Raw genomic sequence first — 15,839 nt, 5'->3', positions numbered from 1 at the left:
TGGCATTTAACCTTTAAAATCCAGTTAAGTACTAAACAAACATGATTTTGTGTTTTAATAATGGAAGATGGGAGGTGAAGGGAAAGGAGAGATTCAGTTCATGCTATTAATTCTATTAAGTCAAAGCCTAAAGAATGAAATAACACTCTGAGGTGCTCATTCCAAAGGGTTGGCAGGAACCAATACCCATGTCTGTCAGCAAGAATGGTGACTCAGTAATATTGGTAAGCCTGAGTTGTTTTCTTTCATCTTTCCCCCAAAGTTGCAATTCTTTTACTCACTGACATTGCCAGGAAAATTTGGCTCCCATTTCTACCTCATATTAACATTTTAACATCACATTAAAGTGCCCTGTGAAGTACCCCTAATGCCAGTAAGTAGTTACAGTCGAGACCAATACTTAACTTTGACGGTAGAGTCACAAGGTCAACAAAATGAGGGCGAGCGGAGAGAGATCAAACGAAAATGTTCTCTTACATGCTGTGCTCATAAAGAAACGGAAAATATGACTTCCAAATCATAGTGCTCTATCACACACGTTTTTTGCAGTGATCCCAGTCATTTCAAATTCACATTTTATGTTCCATCATGAAAAAATAATGATATTAATACAAAGTCAGAAGTTTCTTATATATTTTTTTCATATTCTTAGCTTACATTACATGCAACACTGTTTATCACACTTCCCTTGACCGCTAATGTCAGAATACACACATACACACATACACGTGTATCTATTATATAAAATGGTGATTCAATGAAAACTGGACTTGTACTAATTTAACTAGTTGATACCAGGAATTCAAACATACATTAATACATTAATTTAAATAGACCATTATAGTAATTTTCCCTCCAGCGCAAGCCCTCATCATTTTTCCTTATCTCACTCCCAGGATCTGTCACCTAGATAACACACTTTAGCCATCAGAAAGCCTGAATTCATCGATTCTTCATTTGGATGATAATATGTACATTTCCAATTAATGAAAAGGCACTTATTAAGTGCTTTTTTGTGTAGGGAACTGCCGGACACTCTGTGGATCAATTTAAATAAACTAAGCCCTAGCTCACTCTTAAAATTTCACACTGGACATTAAGGCAAATAGATAGAAAGGACATTAAAGAGGGCAAACTTAAAAGAAACAATACATAACAAAATGAGTCAAATTAAAATGTAAGTGCTATACCTATTGATCAGAGTAGTTTAGCTGTGTAAGGACAAATCAAAGTAGGTCTTTTCTGCAGTCTCTGTGTGATAGATAATGATTCATGGCAAGATAGAATTTCAGGAACTATTTGAGGAAGGAATTATAAAATTCGGTGATCTATTTTGAGTGGGAATATGTGTCATTGCATTCTGTTGGCAAAGGTAGATGAATTTGATTTGATGTGAATATGTATTAGTATAATTGTTAGAAATACATAAAAATTAATTGTTTTTGACTCTGGCTGTACATGAATATCATCCGAGGGTACTTTTACAAAGTATGAATGCCTGCCCTATCCTGACCCAGGGATCTATTCCATCAGAATTTCTGGAAAATTGAACCTGAGCATTGGTGTTTGTGGGAGAAAAAAAAAAAAAGGCTCTAGGTGATGGTAATGTACAGCCAGGGTTGAGGATCATTGGGTTGCATCCATTTTTAATATTTTCAAGATATAAATTTGTTGTGTATATTTCTAGGTAAGAATGAATCCCACATACCTGAAGCTGACATCTCACTTTGGAAGCTGATTTCTTGTTGGAGAGACCAGTCTGTGCAGGTACGATACAGTTCATCTGAAGTATGGGGAGAGCGCTTGGCCGCCGCTGTGGTTCATTTAAACTCCTCTTTACTGAGTGTGTAAGTAAGCAGGCACTTGTCCTCACAAAACGTTTCCTTCCAGGGCATTTCACTCAACAGGTCTAATGCAGAGACTAATCATGAGGAGACAAGTGGAAAATAACATATTCAAACATACACTAAGTTAGTGGGGATGAATACAGGGAGCTGTGGAAGGGATGTTCATTTTGTACAGGTACTTATTGCCCATTGAGGTTTCGGTGTGTGGCAGAATTCTCCATCATCTGAGTCCAAGATGTGCCATGGCAGAAAGGTCCTTAGGCTTGGGAATTTGTTCTATGAAGTTAGAAATAGTTCGTTCTATCCTGAGAGTACATCATCTGTTAAGTGGATTTAGAGAACTGGTTTCCTCAGTGCCCAGTTTAAGTCCTTCTTCTTTTTTGTCTTTATTTTTGGATTCTAAAATCTTCCTGGGTAGCTTTGTACATTGTACAGTAAGTACCTGTGCATCGATGAGATGAATATTTATTTGAACTGTAGTCTTCCTCATGAGCTTAATAAATGTCACATTTGCAAGATGAGCACAGCAATAATTCCAGTTACAAATGTTTATTCTTCGTTACAGGAAAACCAAGTTAACTCAGAACACACAGTGGGGTTGACACCACAAAACCAAATAAACACAGTTGGAATGGCTGTTGAAACTTGTTACCATGGCCTAGTTTCTACCTCATTTACCCCTAGCCTAACCTCTCCACTCATCATTCCATCCCTCCCCACCATCTTTCTTACTAGCACATTGACCTTCTTTTTATTTTCAATATACACAAAGCTGATTTCCACCTCAGGAACTTATTGTTCTCTTGGGCTGGAACTCTCATCTGTCCATTCATTCGCTGGGTCTTTGCTCAAAAGCCCACTCCTCAGGGAAGTCTTCCATGATTACTCCACCTAATAATGCCCCCGCACTCTCCTCCATCCCATGTCTCCAGTCACCATTGCATTACCTGGTTTATTTTCTTTGTTGTGCTTCTTAGCGTAAATTATACCGTTTTCTTTTTTGCTTGTATATCCTCTGTTTTCTCACTGGCATAGAGGCTTCTGAGAGCAGGGACTTTGTTTCCCTCACCCTCTTCCACCAGCTCCTGGAGAGGCAGTAGTGACACAGAAGCAGTCAATAAATAGTTAATGAACAACTGAATAGTTATTCAAAGAGCCTCTGTAATAATCAAAGAAACATTAGTACAAGCTGACTTTACCAGCATATTAGCAAATACCCTAAAATCACCATTAAAGGTGAGAATTTTTCTCCCCAGTAGCCAAAAAAATCCTCAATGAGGAAAACAATTCCTTATGGAGAATTCAACAGAACATGTACCCTGAATTGCTCTAACTAAAAGATCTTCTCTAGTTGTTCATTTGACGTTCAAATACATTTTAATGTGGTTTAGACAAGTTTGGACTTATGGATCTTTAAGGTTCTATGATTTTTATGACCTTGCGTAAAATACTTGCAGCAGGACAAATATTACCAGAGCATTTATTACTCTATAGGAAGTCTAAGCTTCAAAGTTCTTTCATCTCCACACTAACCTGATGAATGACTCTGGTTGATGACTTCTTTTCCTCGTGTATAAAACAGGAATGAGAATTCCTGGGCTCTCTGGGAACTATTCCTACTTCAGAAATTGAAGATGGGGGTGGTTGGTACATTTAAAGGAGAGGGTAAGAATAAGTTAATTTTGCAAATGAATGAGTTTGTCTGGAGATTGTCTCTTTTGCTTTTCACATTTTAAATACACCCAACCATAGAAATAAATGCTGGAAAAGCAACAGCAAGATTTTGGAGTTGCTGATTTGTGTGTTTCTGAAGCTGCAGTAGAAGTTCTTTGGATTTTATACTCTGACACCAATGAGTGAAATCATGACATCCGGGCCTCCAGAGAAAAGTGTTGCTTTCCACGAGATGTTGCAAAGACAATGAAAGGCTAATAAGAGCCTGAGTGTTGGGAAAATGATTTTGTACCAGAAAATCTGGACATTGGAACCACAAGCAGGCCACAGAGGCTTTTATGAGTCTTCATAATGCTCTGTGTTATTTTGCAGCACTTTGCTGTTTCAAGGTATTAGGAGAAAACCATAACAATTTTTAGTGTGCCTATGGCACAATAATACTTCTATTAATAAGTATATGGTTCACATTTGTTGGTGTCTGTTGCAGCCAGTGGATTTGTAAACTGTATTTTGAATCTTTGCACATTCCCTCAAAAGAATGTAATTCTTTGCATATATGTCTTTTCAGAGAAACTTACTAATATGTATTTGGAAAACAGCTTTATATCTATAATGCTTTCAATTCTAGCTGATTATTAAAATTACAGTTACATAAAATACTGTTTAAAAATTTCATACTTCATTGGGGCAAATTCTATCCCCACTAATTGCAAAAGTTTATTTACTAATTTATATGCTAGAGAAACTCAAATATTGATAGTCAGAAATTATCAATAAATTCTACTTTTCACAGTTTACATTTTTAAAGTACACATAATCTATTTCAATTCCATTAGCATTTATTTAGTGCCCACTGTATACAAGATAGCATTGTCATATTATTACATGCTTATAAAATGTATCATCCTTGTGCATTGGAGCCATGTTGAGTATTAACATCACATGGAGCACAAACTGTATTTTGAATTTGTTTCCAATTGGATGTGTGTCATTAGGTACTTTACTTTTAAGTTTTGTGCCTCTGAGTGTCTTACTCATGACTAATAAGTTTTATTCTGTTATTTCTGCTTCCTCCTATTTCTCAATGATACATTAATTAATCTTATAATACACATTCCTAGTGACAAATATGTCAGAAAGCCCTAAAATTCAACAATTAAAAAATGTGTTCATAATACATAAACCTAACAATGGGAAATGTTAAATGAAATTGCATAAATCCCTGTACATTTTTAAGAAAGACTATTGATTCAAATTGTTGCAGAATATTGTATCAGTGGGATAGAGGGCATTCTAAATCACAATTGTGGGTGCTCCTCAGAGATGGTATCATCCTAGTGTGAGAGGGCAGTCAGAATCCCATGGGGGCATGGGGCCAAACTACCCATTCTGAGGGATAGACCATAGTGTGGATGTGTTACAGGGGTGAGGATACCTCCATTATTTTCCTGATATATTGCTATGGAAGAAAGAAAGTTCTATATAGGTTTCTGTGATTGAAAGCTCTCATCCTAGTCTTACTCAGCATCATGGACATTGTTTCATGAGTGAGGACATGAAGTCCCAGAGTGATAGGGAAAAATTCACAAGGACAGCCATCTAGTCAGGTGGCTCCCTTCTGCTTCTCTTCTCAGCAAAGACAACAGAAACTCCCTTCACTTCCCACTCTGCCAGGCACCCACTCCCTAAACTCACTCCCTAACCTCATTCCCTAAACTTACTCCCCCTTGCTTTGCTGTGCACATAGAAATGTTGCAGATACGAAGCAGAAAGATAAATATTGCTCCCCTTGCCTTTGTTCAGGGCTCAGACCTTGGGAGATTACTCCCCTCTGAACCTGCCAGTGTGAAAATAAAACCTCAACACTCCAAGACCTCCAAGTGCTGCTTGGTTCTTCCGTCAGCAATCCAGTCCAGATTTTTCAAGTTTTTCTGTAACAAGAGTAGTATGTGACTTGTCAAAGGTTGCATTTGTAGTAACTATCATAGTTTGTCTGAAACTTAGGCCTTGTCACTTCTGATGCAGAGGTCTTTCTACCATGTCATCCATAGCTTAGGAGTAATAAAATGTGTGACAAAATTAAAATGAAATAAATTCAGTGATGTAAAATTGTTCATGAATAATTAATACAGTTTGTCCCACCATATGATGATGTACATAATAAGCATAGTTCACTTATATTTTGATGTAGAGTAGTATAGATTAATATCATATCTGATAGCATGTATCTCACCTACATGGTAAATATTACTAGGTATGATCACCAGTATCATGATATATATGCTAGAAAAATAGGATGCAGTAGCTCTCACAGTGCTGAGTATCTCATCACACGATGTGCATCAGTAAGCATTGTGTACCTGTATTGTTACTACAATGTGAGGAGACTTGGTATGCGATAGTAAAGTCACATCATTTATTAGCCTTTGTCACAATCTAAACAAGAATTTGAGTGTGAGCATTTGAGTAGCAAGAAAAGAGGGATGATCAGTGATCAGGAAGCTGCTCTGATACTTTTGGGAAGCTTCCTCTATTTAAAAGTCAGGTGCCTGGCTTCTTTTGTCCCAGTAATACAGGGATCATCTGCCATTAGCATAAAGCTCTCTTGAGTGTCCCTGTAGCCTAAAGGTCTTTATGGATTCCTGTTCTGTTTTTGGCATCAGCATCTCTAGGTCACCAGTCTCAGTTGGTCACCGTGCAAAAGCCTTAGCTCTAGGCATCCTGAGGGTGGACTGGGGATAATGCAGAGAGACAGTGGCAATTGTGGAACATGAACCATCTTGACAAAGGGCAGGCTGTTGAAGGGAAAAGGAGCAGGTATTGAGATGTTACTGTACGAAGGGTTTATCTATCAGCCTGAGGAGGGTAATAGGAAGGTGTCCAAGTTCACCTAGATCAGTGGTGCCCTTTTTTCTCTCACTGATTCAGCTCTTGGCTTTCCTTGAACTCCACCTAACTCCTGGATCTTGCCTTATCTCTTGCCAGGAAGAGTCTAAGGTACACTGTTACTGACTTTGTACGGAAGGGTAAGGATATAGAACCTTGGGAGGACATACCCTACTAAGGACATAGAATCAGAGGTCAGAAGGCCTGCCCACCAAGTCTGTGTGGGAACTTGGGCTGTCATGTCCCAAGATACTGGATTAGATGCCCTGTGGCAAGCATCTCCCCCTCTATGCAACCACAGGTCCTTATGGATAATAATTGGAAGGCAGGCTTTGCAGTATTTTAAGCCAATCATATACACATACACACAGTTTAGTGAGGTTTATTATAAAAATCCTATCTTTAGTTTTCTGTGGTAAACCTAGTTTAAATCAAGTGTTTTTAGCTAACTTGTGCTTTAGAGCTAAACATTGTTGGAGGAGGTAAAATTGTCTTTAAGAGCAACCTGACATATTCCAATTAATTTTCTTTATCTTTTGGTGGGAATGAAAATATCTTAGGAGAAAGATTGGAGAACTTCTTTCATCTTTCCTTTTAGAATCTCTGGCTATTGCAAAAGAACAATGTGATTGTTTTGGTGGCAGTTCTCAGTATCTTTATTTCCGTGGTTTCAGATGCTAATTCTAGTGGGATGGAATATTACAGTTTCTGTGAAACCTATTCAAATTAAAATTGCAGGCTTGGGGTTTTGTGTAAGACCCCCAAGCATTTTTAATCACACTAAGAAAACTCATTAAAAAAAATGTTACAGGTAACTGAAGCAATACAAGCTGTTCTCTTGGCTGAAGTTCAACAGCACATGAAAACCTTGAGAAAGACATCACCAGTCAACAGTCAACCAGTATTCGTGACAGAGAATAGTCACTGTGAGATGGTGCAAATCCTGCCAAAGGTGGAATGGGCCCAGGAGCTAGAGTTACATTGTATTACAGACACCGTGCCTGTGCAAGGTAAGTGCAAAATTTATTGGCATTCTCTTCCATCAGAACTCTTTCTAGTGCTTAGAATACATTGAGAATATGAGTTCACAATATATCATTTCTGCAAAAATCATGCCAAGTGCCCTGTTTCCCACTTATTCCACTATCAATTTCCTCTTAAAATTGTCAAGTTTCTAAATAACTTCTGCATTCTATTTTAATCAATAAATAATTCCCAGAACAAAAATTTGTATTATTTATAAAAATGTTTTAAAGTTAAGTGATTAAAAACGAAAAAGGGATTAACAGTAATAACTTAGTAAGAGATACATTATAAAGATGCCCTGATAATAATGGATCCTAAATTTGTTTTCAGTCTATGCTTTGATAATACCCACGTGGCAGCTTTTTTTTTTTCTTTTTTCGAAGTAAGAAACATAGTACAGACTAAAACTAAACTGGTTTATAGTTGGACTACTTGATTTTATAACAAATTTTATCATTGTAATTCATAATGATTATATTTATGATTTATGGCTAGCAAGTGAATCTGAATTTCTGCTATAAGATGGTAATTTAATTTTCTGGCCAGTTGGCTATGACTATAAAAAAAAGGAAAAACAGTAAAAAATGTTAAGCACAAATTTAATTTTCAACTTTACTAGTAAGGCTTTAATGAACAAATCAATTTGTAATATAATCAAATGTCTATTTTTGTCAGGAAAACATGTTACATATTTACATATCTTGGGTTGTTAAAAATTGCTAGATACTTTTTTTAGTTCTCAAAAATAGATTTTATTTATTTGTGACTCAGAGAAATGTTGTTATATTTAAAATGTTAAATCTTAAACAGGTGTCATTTTTTTTAATGCATTATGTTTGTTTCCTCTTATTATTTTTGTAAGATTACTGATTGGAGAGCGTTATGTAATGAGAGATGTATAGCAGGAAAAAGCATCTTCCGTGAGGGCCATAGATTAAAACAGGCTGTTTCCTAATGTCAAGGCAGTCATTGAGGATGGTAAATTCAATAAGTAATTTGATAAAGCTCAATGGTGATTTCAAGGCATTTGTTTGTTGTCCAGAAATTAGATTTAATGATCTGGTAATTGAAGGAGCTCCAGTTTTGATCATATCACATAATTGCAGTTGTATAACACCTTTTAAGCAAGTAGGAAAATTCTTTTTAAAATTAATTTTCAATGACCGTATTTGAGTTCTTGCTTCATCTGGAGAGGCACCCGCAGTGTCATTAATAGGTTTCTTCCAGTTCTGCAAAGGCAGTGAGTCTCTCATCATGTGTTACCTTGAATTCTGCGCCTTACCCCGAGCCTGGAGGGTCTGATTTACCCTTTGGCTCGGAGCCATTTTTGTGGGTGAGAAATTCATGGCAAACTATCAAGTGAAACTTTTGATGAGTTTTGTTGTTGTGTAATAAGCAAGCATTATCTGAAGTTTCACGGATTGGATCTTATTCTATCCCTGGTTAGAGTTTTGTTGTTATGTAATGGCAAAGCCATTATCTGAAGTTTCACCAGATTGGGCTTTATTCTATCCCTGGTTAATTCTCAGGTATAAGCACTACTGAGACTATGGAATTTAGTCTCACAATAATTAAAGACACTGGATTTTAAATTAGATATTAGCTATCTTTGGATCATTATTGAATGACCCTTTGCCAATGTTAAAAGAAAATTTAGGGTTAGTTTGTGATAAGAATCAGAACACAAAAATATTAAACCTACTTTTATGTTGGTGTCTGAAATTTAGAGTCTTTTATTTAAAGCAAAATTAACGTATTTACAAAATGCTGAGCATATATTTCTTGGTAAACACTGCCTATAGGAAACTATTAACTGCAGTTGCAGTTGATTGGGAAAAACGTAACATGCATCAAAGAGGGAAATCTCTAAGCAATATTATATTGGATATTAACATTACATTTTTTTCCCCTTTTGGGAAAGACTTATTTATTTATTTTTTTTTGGAAGACAATATTTTTTAATCATACATCTGCTGAGGATCTGATATCCATCATATATAAAAGCACCCTTACAACTCAATAACAAAAGAATTTGAATAGACACATCTCTCAATAAAATATATAAACAGCCAAAAATCACATGAAAAGATGCTAATGTCATTAGTCATCAGGGAAATATAGATCAAAATTACAAATGAGATGCCATACCCACAGGGATGGCTATAATAAAAAAATGGAAAATAAGTTTTGGATGCCTGTGGAGAAATTGGAACTGATACATCACTGATAGAAATGTGAAATGGTGCAGCCACAGTGGAAAACAGTGTGGCAGTTACTTTTATTTTTTTTTAGATAATTATTTTTTATTGGAGGGTAGTTGACGCACAGTATTACATTAGTTTCAAGTGTACAACACAGTGATAAAACATTTATATACATAATTCTAGGTACCAGCTATCACCCTACCAAGCTGTAACAATATCTTGACTATATTCCTTATGCTATACATTACATCCCGGTTACTTATTTATTTTACCATTGGAAGTCTGTACTTTTTTTTTTTTTTTTTGTGAGGGCATCTCTCATATTTATTGATCAAATGGTTGTTAACGACAATAAAATTCTGTATAGGGGAGTCAATGCTCAATGCACAATCATTAATCCACCCCAAGCCTAATTTTTGTCAGTCTCCAATCTTCTGAGGCATAACAAACAAGTTCTTACATGGAGAACAAATTCTTACATAATGAATAAGTTACATAGTGAACAGTACAAGGGCAGTCATCACAGAAACTTTTGGTTTTGCTCATAAGACTTATTTTTTTAAACTATTCAGAGGAACTTCCTAAAACTACAGGCAAGTAACAGATGATGGCTTTATTATGCATGGATACTCTTAAACTTATTTTATACCAGCATGGAGTGTATTTGATTTATTAGCAGTATGATAATATGGCAATACTAGACCATAAGGAAAAAAAAATAAGTTTAGTGACATTTATTATTAAAAAAAACCACAATTATTGCATTCTTAATACAATCCAATACTATGCTAAGTACTTCAGGTGGGCTAACTCACTTTTTCCTTTAATTTTCACATAATCCACATGACTCCTAAATCTGTTTCCAACATCTGAGTCATTTGTACAAACAATTTTACAGTTTTTTTTTTAATGTCCATGTTCAAGGAAATTAAGTTTCAAAGTACAGCTGGAAAGTACTCTCTGACCAAGAGAGATTCCCCTGGTGCTACCTAAGCTTATTCTAAGAAGTTGTCACTGTAAATTTGTTATTTGACATACTAAGTGCATGTCTTTCTCATACACACTAAAATAAATAGGTTTTGAAAAAAAACCCATCACCGTTCTGGTGACGTCACCAGTGTCATACATCTTGCACATTGAGACCTACTTCATATTATTATCCTATTTTTTTATATGAACAAACTGGGACTTCAGAGAGGTTGTATGCCTTGTTTATAGTCACAAAATTACTAAAAACAGGGAAGTCAACTCAGATATTCTCTTAAACACTGTGTTCTTATCCACTAAACTGCACTTTCCATACTAGCACTATGAAGGAAAGTTGCTCTCAATCAGCTTGATCTAAAAATTGAATAATTTATTGATGGGTTTTTTTAGATTTGTATTCCTCTCTCATAAATCATACTTTCTATTACCAAAGAAAATGCAGAGTGTTCAATCATTGCCATCTCAGCCTTTATAATAAAGAAAATCACCAGGTTTCTTGAACTATTTGTTCCTGAGATGCATCTAGAAAGCAGTGGAAATCAAGTGAAATGAGAGTTAAAGTATAATGTGTGTTTGAACTTCATAATTTTGTGGCTTACTTATTTTCAGTGTTTTCACTTGTTACATTTCACAGCAAGTATTTTATTTGAGGTCTTAATATTTGCGTATTGGTATTTTACAGGAGAGTGGTGGATTTTATCTGTGTTTACATTTTTATAATGATTACATTGTTATTTTCCTTGAATCTTTTTAATAAGAAATTGTGCGATTTTCATATTTAGGGCTAAGATTCATAGTTTTAAAAAGAATAATAGTTTCTATTATAAAAATGCATTTGAAAGTTATTTCCTTTTTTTTAATGTTGTTTGGATCAGTTTAAACACGGGCTTTAAATCGTTCCATTAAATAAATTGGTTGAAATACAAATGGAGGCTTTGTAGATAAAACTGTCACCTTGGAATTATTGGCTGAATTTAAATTCACGTTAAACTGTGTGGTTGCAAAGATGATGCATCAAATATGGGCATTGCAAATAATCTTTATTACATGCATCGTTTTCAAGGACTTATCTACAAAATTAAATAATGAGAATGTGCTCTTTGTTTAAATAAAACCATGCATTTGTAGTAAATCAAGGACTTTGTGTGGTCCTGTTGGCCATCAGCAGGCTTACTCTGAGTGATGAATTCCTCCGAAGGAAATGTGTCTAGTTGTGGAAAGGTTTTGAAACTTAGTTGGCTACCTCACAGGAACCTTTTTCTGGACTGTCTTTATTTATAATAAGTGCATCTTCCATCCCCTGTGAGGTCTCCAGACTGAGTGAGAGGGCCAATGTATTCCTTTTTATGGCCACAAAAGTCATTTAGGAAAGGTCTGTGTGATGTGAGTGAGCAAGAAGCAGAGAAATTATGGGGGACATATCATAGAAGGCTTGTGTGTCATCGTGAGGCCTTAGACTTCCTTTCTGAGATGGGAAACCGTTTGAGCAGGCAAAGGGCACATATTTTAATGGGATTATTCTGCCTGCACTTCAGAAGCAGGGAGATCACTTGGGAGGCCAGATGATTGCAGCTTGGAACAAATATGGTGGCCTAGTTGGGAAAAATGATCAGATTCTGAATGTATTTTGAAGATAGAGCTGACATTATTTGCTGACAGATTGTGTACAGAGGAGTGAGATAATGAAAACGTATACTTACATTTTTTCATACAAACAATATTTGATACATGGATTGACTCTGGTGTGCCATTGGGTAATGCAGTGTCACATATGGTATACCAGGTAGGCCGAAGGAAAAGTAGTAGACCACCTCCACAGCCCCTACTGTGTTCAGTTGCAAGTGTCTCTGCTGAAAGGACCTACAGATTTTACTTTCTAGTACTAACTAAACTAACCCTCAGAAAAAAGACAACTGTTTCCTGCCAAGAAACTGTGGACTGAAGATAATCTAATAATGCAAGATTAAGCAAGTAAGATGTAAATGGCATTGCCAAGCCTACCTGTGTGTATGGTGTGTGTTAATGTCCTCCTTTTGAAATTTCTATTTTTGCATATGTTTTATAATGGGCATTAAGGTCTATATATATTACTAGCATGTGTATTGTTCATAAGCAAACGTATACTGGTGATGCATGCTTCAAAGCCCCTCCTTGTTATTTTTTGCAAGAAAGTGTCACGACCACAGCCTTTGGATAGACGGAGATAAGAAGGCAGATATGATAAGCTTTTGGTTCTGCACGTAGATAACTTGACAGTCTATATTGTACCTGTGCTATCTCCAAGTATTTGACTGAATCTTTATGCAGCTCTCCTTATGCCTCTGTGCACTGAGCCAAGGGTTGGGGATACCAGAGAGAAATAATTATAAATCTCCCATTGAAGACACAAACTAGCATTAAGGTAGCCATAAAAGCCTGTCAGATGCCATGGAAAGGGGTGCAGGAACACATGAAATCATCACCTACCCTAGTGTCTAGGGTCAAGTTCTTAGAAGAAAAGGTACCTAATCCAAGACCTGAAAGATGAATATGATGTAGAGCAAAAAGTCGGAGTTGGGGAAGGTAGCTGTTTGCTAAGACCACTAAAGCCACCTGTGCCCTTTTCTTCCTCCCAAGTATCATCTGATAGACACATGCATGAGTGAGGAACCTGGACATTAGAGAGAAACCCATACTTTAATTTCTTCTCTGGAGAACATCCTTTGAACGCCTCCCTTTCTGAACCCTCAGGCTTCAGCATAATGAGGACAATGATAATAACATGCCAGCAGCTGCTGCAGAGATGGCTGAGGATGTTCTCAGTGCCTCACATTCCTTAAATCATTTGATCCAGGCAAGAATTCTCTGGGGATAGGTAGTATTGTTATACCCATTTTACTGATGAGAAAACAGATACAAAACATTTTTAGGTCTCATTACCAAAAAGCAACTGGGTCAGGAGTGAAATGTAAGGAGTTAGGCTTCAAAATCTGGGTTTTTTTTTTTTGCCACTATCACCTTTGCCTCCAGGTTAGCTACAATTCTCCTTTACTATTTCTTCACTCAGCAAATATTTACCAAATGCCTCCTATGTATGTGACAGTTACAAAGACAGAATTACCCAGGTTGGGAATTACAAGGCAGAAAAAGCCTGGATATTTGACATAACAGATAAAAATTCTCTTGAAGAAATTAATCAGAAAATATTGAATACCTGATTTCTACTAATCTGTGGGTGTGGCACTATACACTATTCCACTACAGATATACTTACACTAAAAACTTTTATTTGGAATATAAATTTATATAAATATAAGTTTTAGTGGTTAAAAAATATAAGATTTTACACCTGGGAACTGGAAATGAAAAATATTTGGCATATTAGTTGAAAGGGGTAAGAGTTAGCAGTGTAGGAGAAAGAGAAGAGCAAATTTAAAATTTTATTTTTATAGATTAATTTAATGATGTAATAGAGAATTTTACTTAAATATCAAGGTATTCATAAGCTAGATGAAGATGAGCTTATATAAGATAAGCAAATAAATTATTTAGCATTAGAATACATTGCATACCTTTAAAAAAACACTGTTGTCTTTTGGGTTTAATATATGTCTTATTTTTAGCTTCTTGTAAGTTGATGGAGAAAATTTATCATTTCCCTTTTATCCCACATAAATTCTTCTGAACTTCTCCACTGCTTCTGCACTGTCTGTATCATCTAGTGATTGCATTGCCTCTGAAAGACTGATAGAGTTCACCGCTCTTTTTCCAAAAGTAGTTTCATCTTTCACAGAGATTGAGATTGATGATTTTCATCCTGGCATATGAAGAACTAGAGTATTTCATCGTCCTTTTTCCTCAGGAGCAATAAGGATGCCACCTGGCCCGACTGCACAGAGACAGTAACTGCAAGGAATTTAGTTGAATATTTCCTTGGCAACAGTTGTGCAGGCACCACTTCACTGATTATTGTCTGCATACCCATTTAAATTTATTGACCAAAAAAAGTGATCTAGATTCTGTCTCTGAAATCGATGGGTTTTGCACTGTTGTTCTTGCGAGCTCAGACTGTCCTCCCCACCCTGACCCCTCAAGGACAGGGGCCAGGTCTATTTATCTTTTTGCCTCCCATCCCTTAGGATGGTCCTTCATCTAGTAGCTGGTAATAAGTGTTTATTGAGTGGATGAATGAATGGATGGGCTGTGGGATAGCTTGGACTAAAGATTCAGCCAGCTCCTAATTAGTAAGAGAAAGAGGAGACAAGGAAAACCAGCTGATTGTTTTTCATTTGCAGCCAGAGAAAATCTTGAATATCCACAGAAATTGTGTTTTCTAAGCATCGTCATCCTAGGATGATGTGGTGTGTTAAAATAGACACATGAACGAATCCAGTTTGTAGACATCCAGAAAGCTGCTCTTTCCTGACTGTTGATTATTGGCTTTTCACTCCTCATTTTGTCATGACCTGATTTCAGTCTGTTATTTTTAGAGAGCCCCAAGCCTTGCCTGAAGTTTCTTTATTGTTCTTCATTCAGCTGCAGCTTCTCCATGAAAATATTTATGGAGCTGCATCAAACAGTTTCCTCAGTATTTGGATTCACACCCAGGGTTCTGACTCCGCCGCCGCTCCTCAGACTTTTGGCTCCCCATCTCTGGCCTGATAGTCTTCATCCCGACCTGGCTCACTTGGGTCAGTCTCCTTCCTGTTCACTCCATCCCTGCTTCTGAGCCTGGGACCTACTGTGATGTTAGTTCTTCCATCAAATGCAATTCCATGAGCCTATATGGGTATGCATTCCTAATTCTAGAAACAATTTCAGTACAACTAAATTCCTTGAGGAAAAAACCCAGCAACTGTCAGCTTTGTATTCTTAGCAGATAAGCACAGTTTCTCACATGTGGCAAGGCGATTGCTAGATAAATGGTGGTAGAAGAAAAATTATCCATTTGCTCCCATGCCTTTGGAGTGCCCATTCAATCAGAATACTGTTCACCTTGCTGGCAGGGGCCTTATTTTTCTGTTTTAACTCATCAATGTATCTGCCTAATTTTCAGCTGTGGAACAATTTGAGTATCTTCAAAACATCTCTTTCTAAGCATTTACCATGTCTAAGGTTCAATATAAGGTACTGGAATATTTTGTTATATCACTTTCTACACTTCTTGTATATCCTTCTCAATTAGAGTATATAATTTGGCACTGTTAATTGTTTATCTGCCTTTCTTTCCCACCTC

At 36.4% G+C, this 15,839-nt stretch overlaps 1 protein-coding gene across 7 annotated transcripts in view; it reads left to right on the top strand.

Moving 5' to 3' along the window:
- Positions 1-15,839, top strand: part of WDR72 (WD repeat domain 72) — a 224,652-nt gene that overhangs the window by 135,370 nt on the left and 73,443 nt on the right. For all 7 annotated transcript variants that reach the window (XM_057488817.1, XM_057488816.1, XM_036893519.2 and 4 more), the window contains exons 17-18: positions 1,688-1,767; positions 7,219-7,417. In XM_057488817.1, coding sequence (XP_057344800.1) covers positions 1,688-1,767; positions 7,219-7,417 — 279 coding nt within the window. The remainder of the gene's footprint in view (positions 1-1,687; positions 1,768-7,218; positions 7,418-15,839) is intronic.

The sequence above is a fragment of the Manis pentadactyla genome, chromosome 11 (genome assembly GCF_030020395.1).
Source record: "Manis pentadactyla isolate mManPen7 chromosome 11, mManPen7.hap1, whole genome shotgun sequence".
Taxonomy (NCBI): domain Eukaryota; kingdom Metazoa; phylum Chordata; class Mammalia; order Pholidota; family Manidae; genus Manis; species Manis pentadactyla.
The sequence above is the reverse complement of the archived record's forward strand: the minus strand, read 5'-3'. Positions and strand labels throughout refer to the sequence as shown.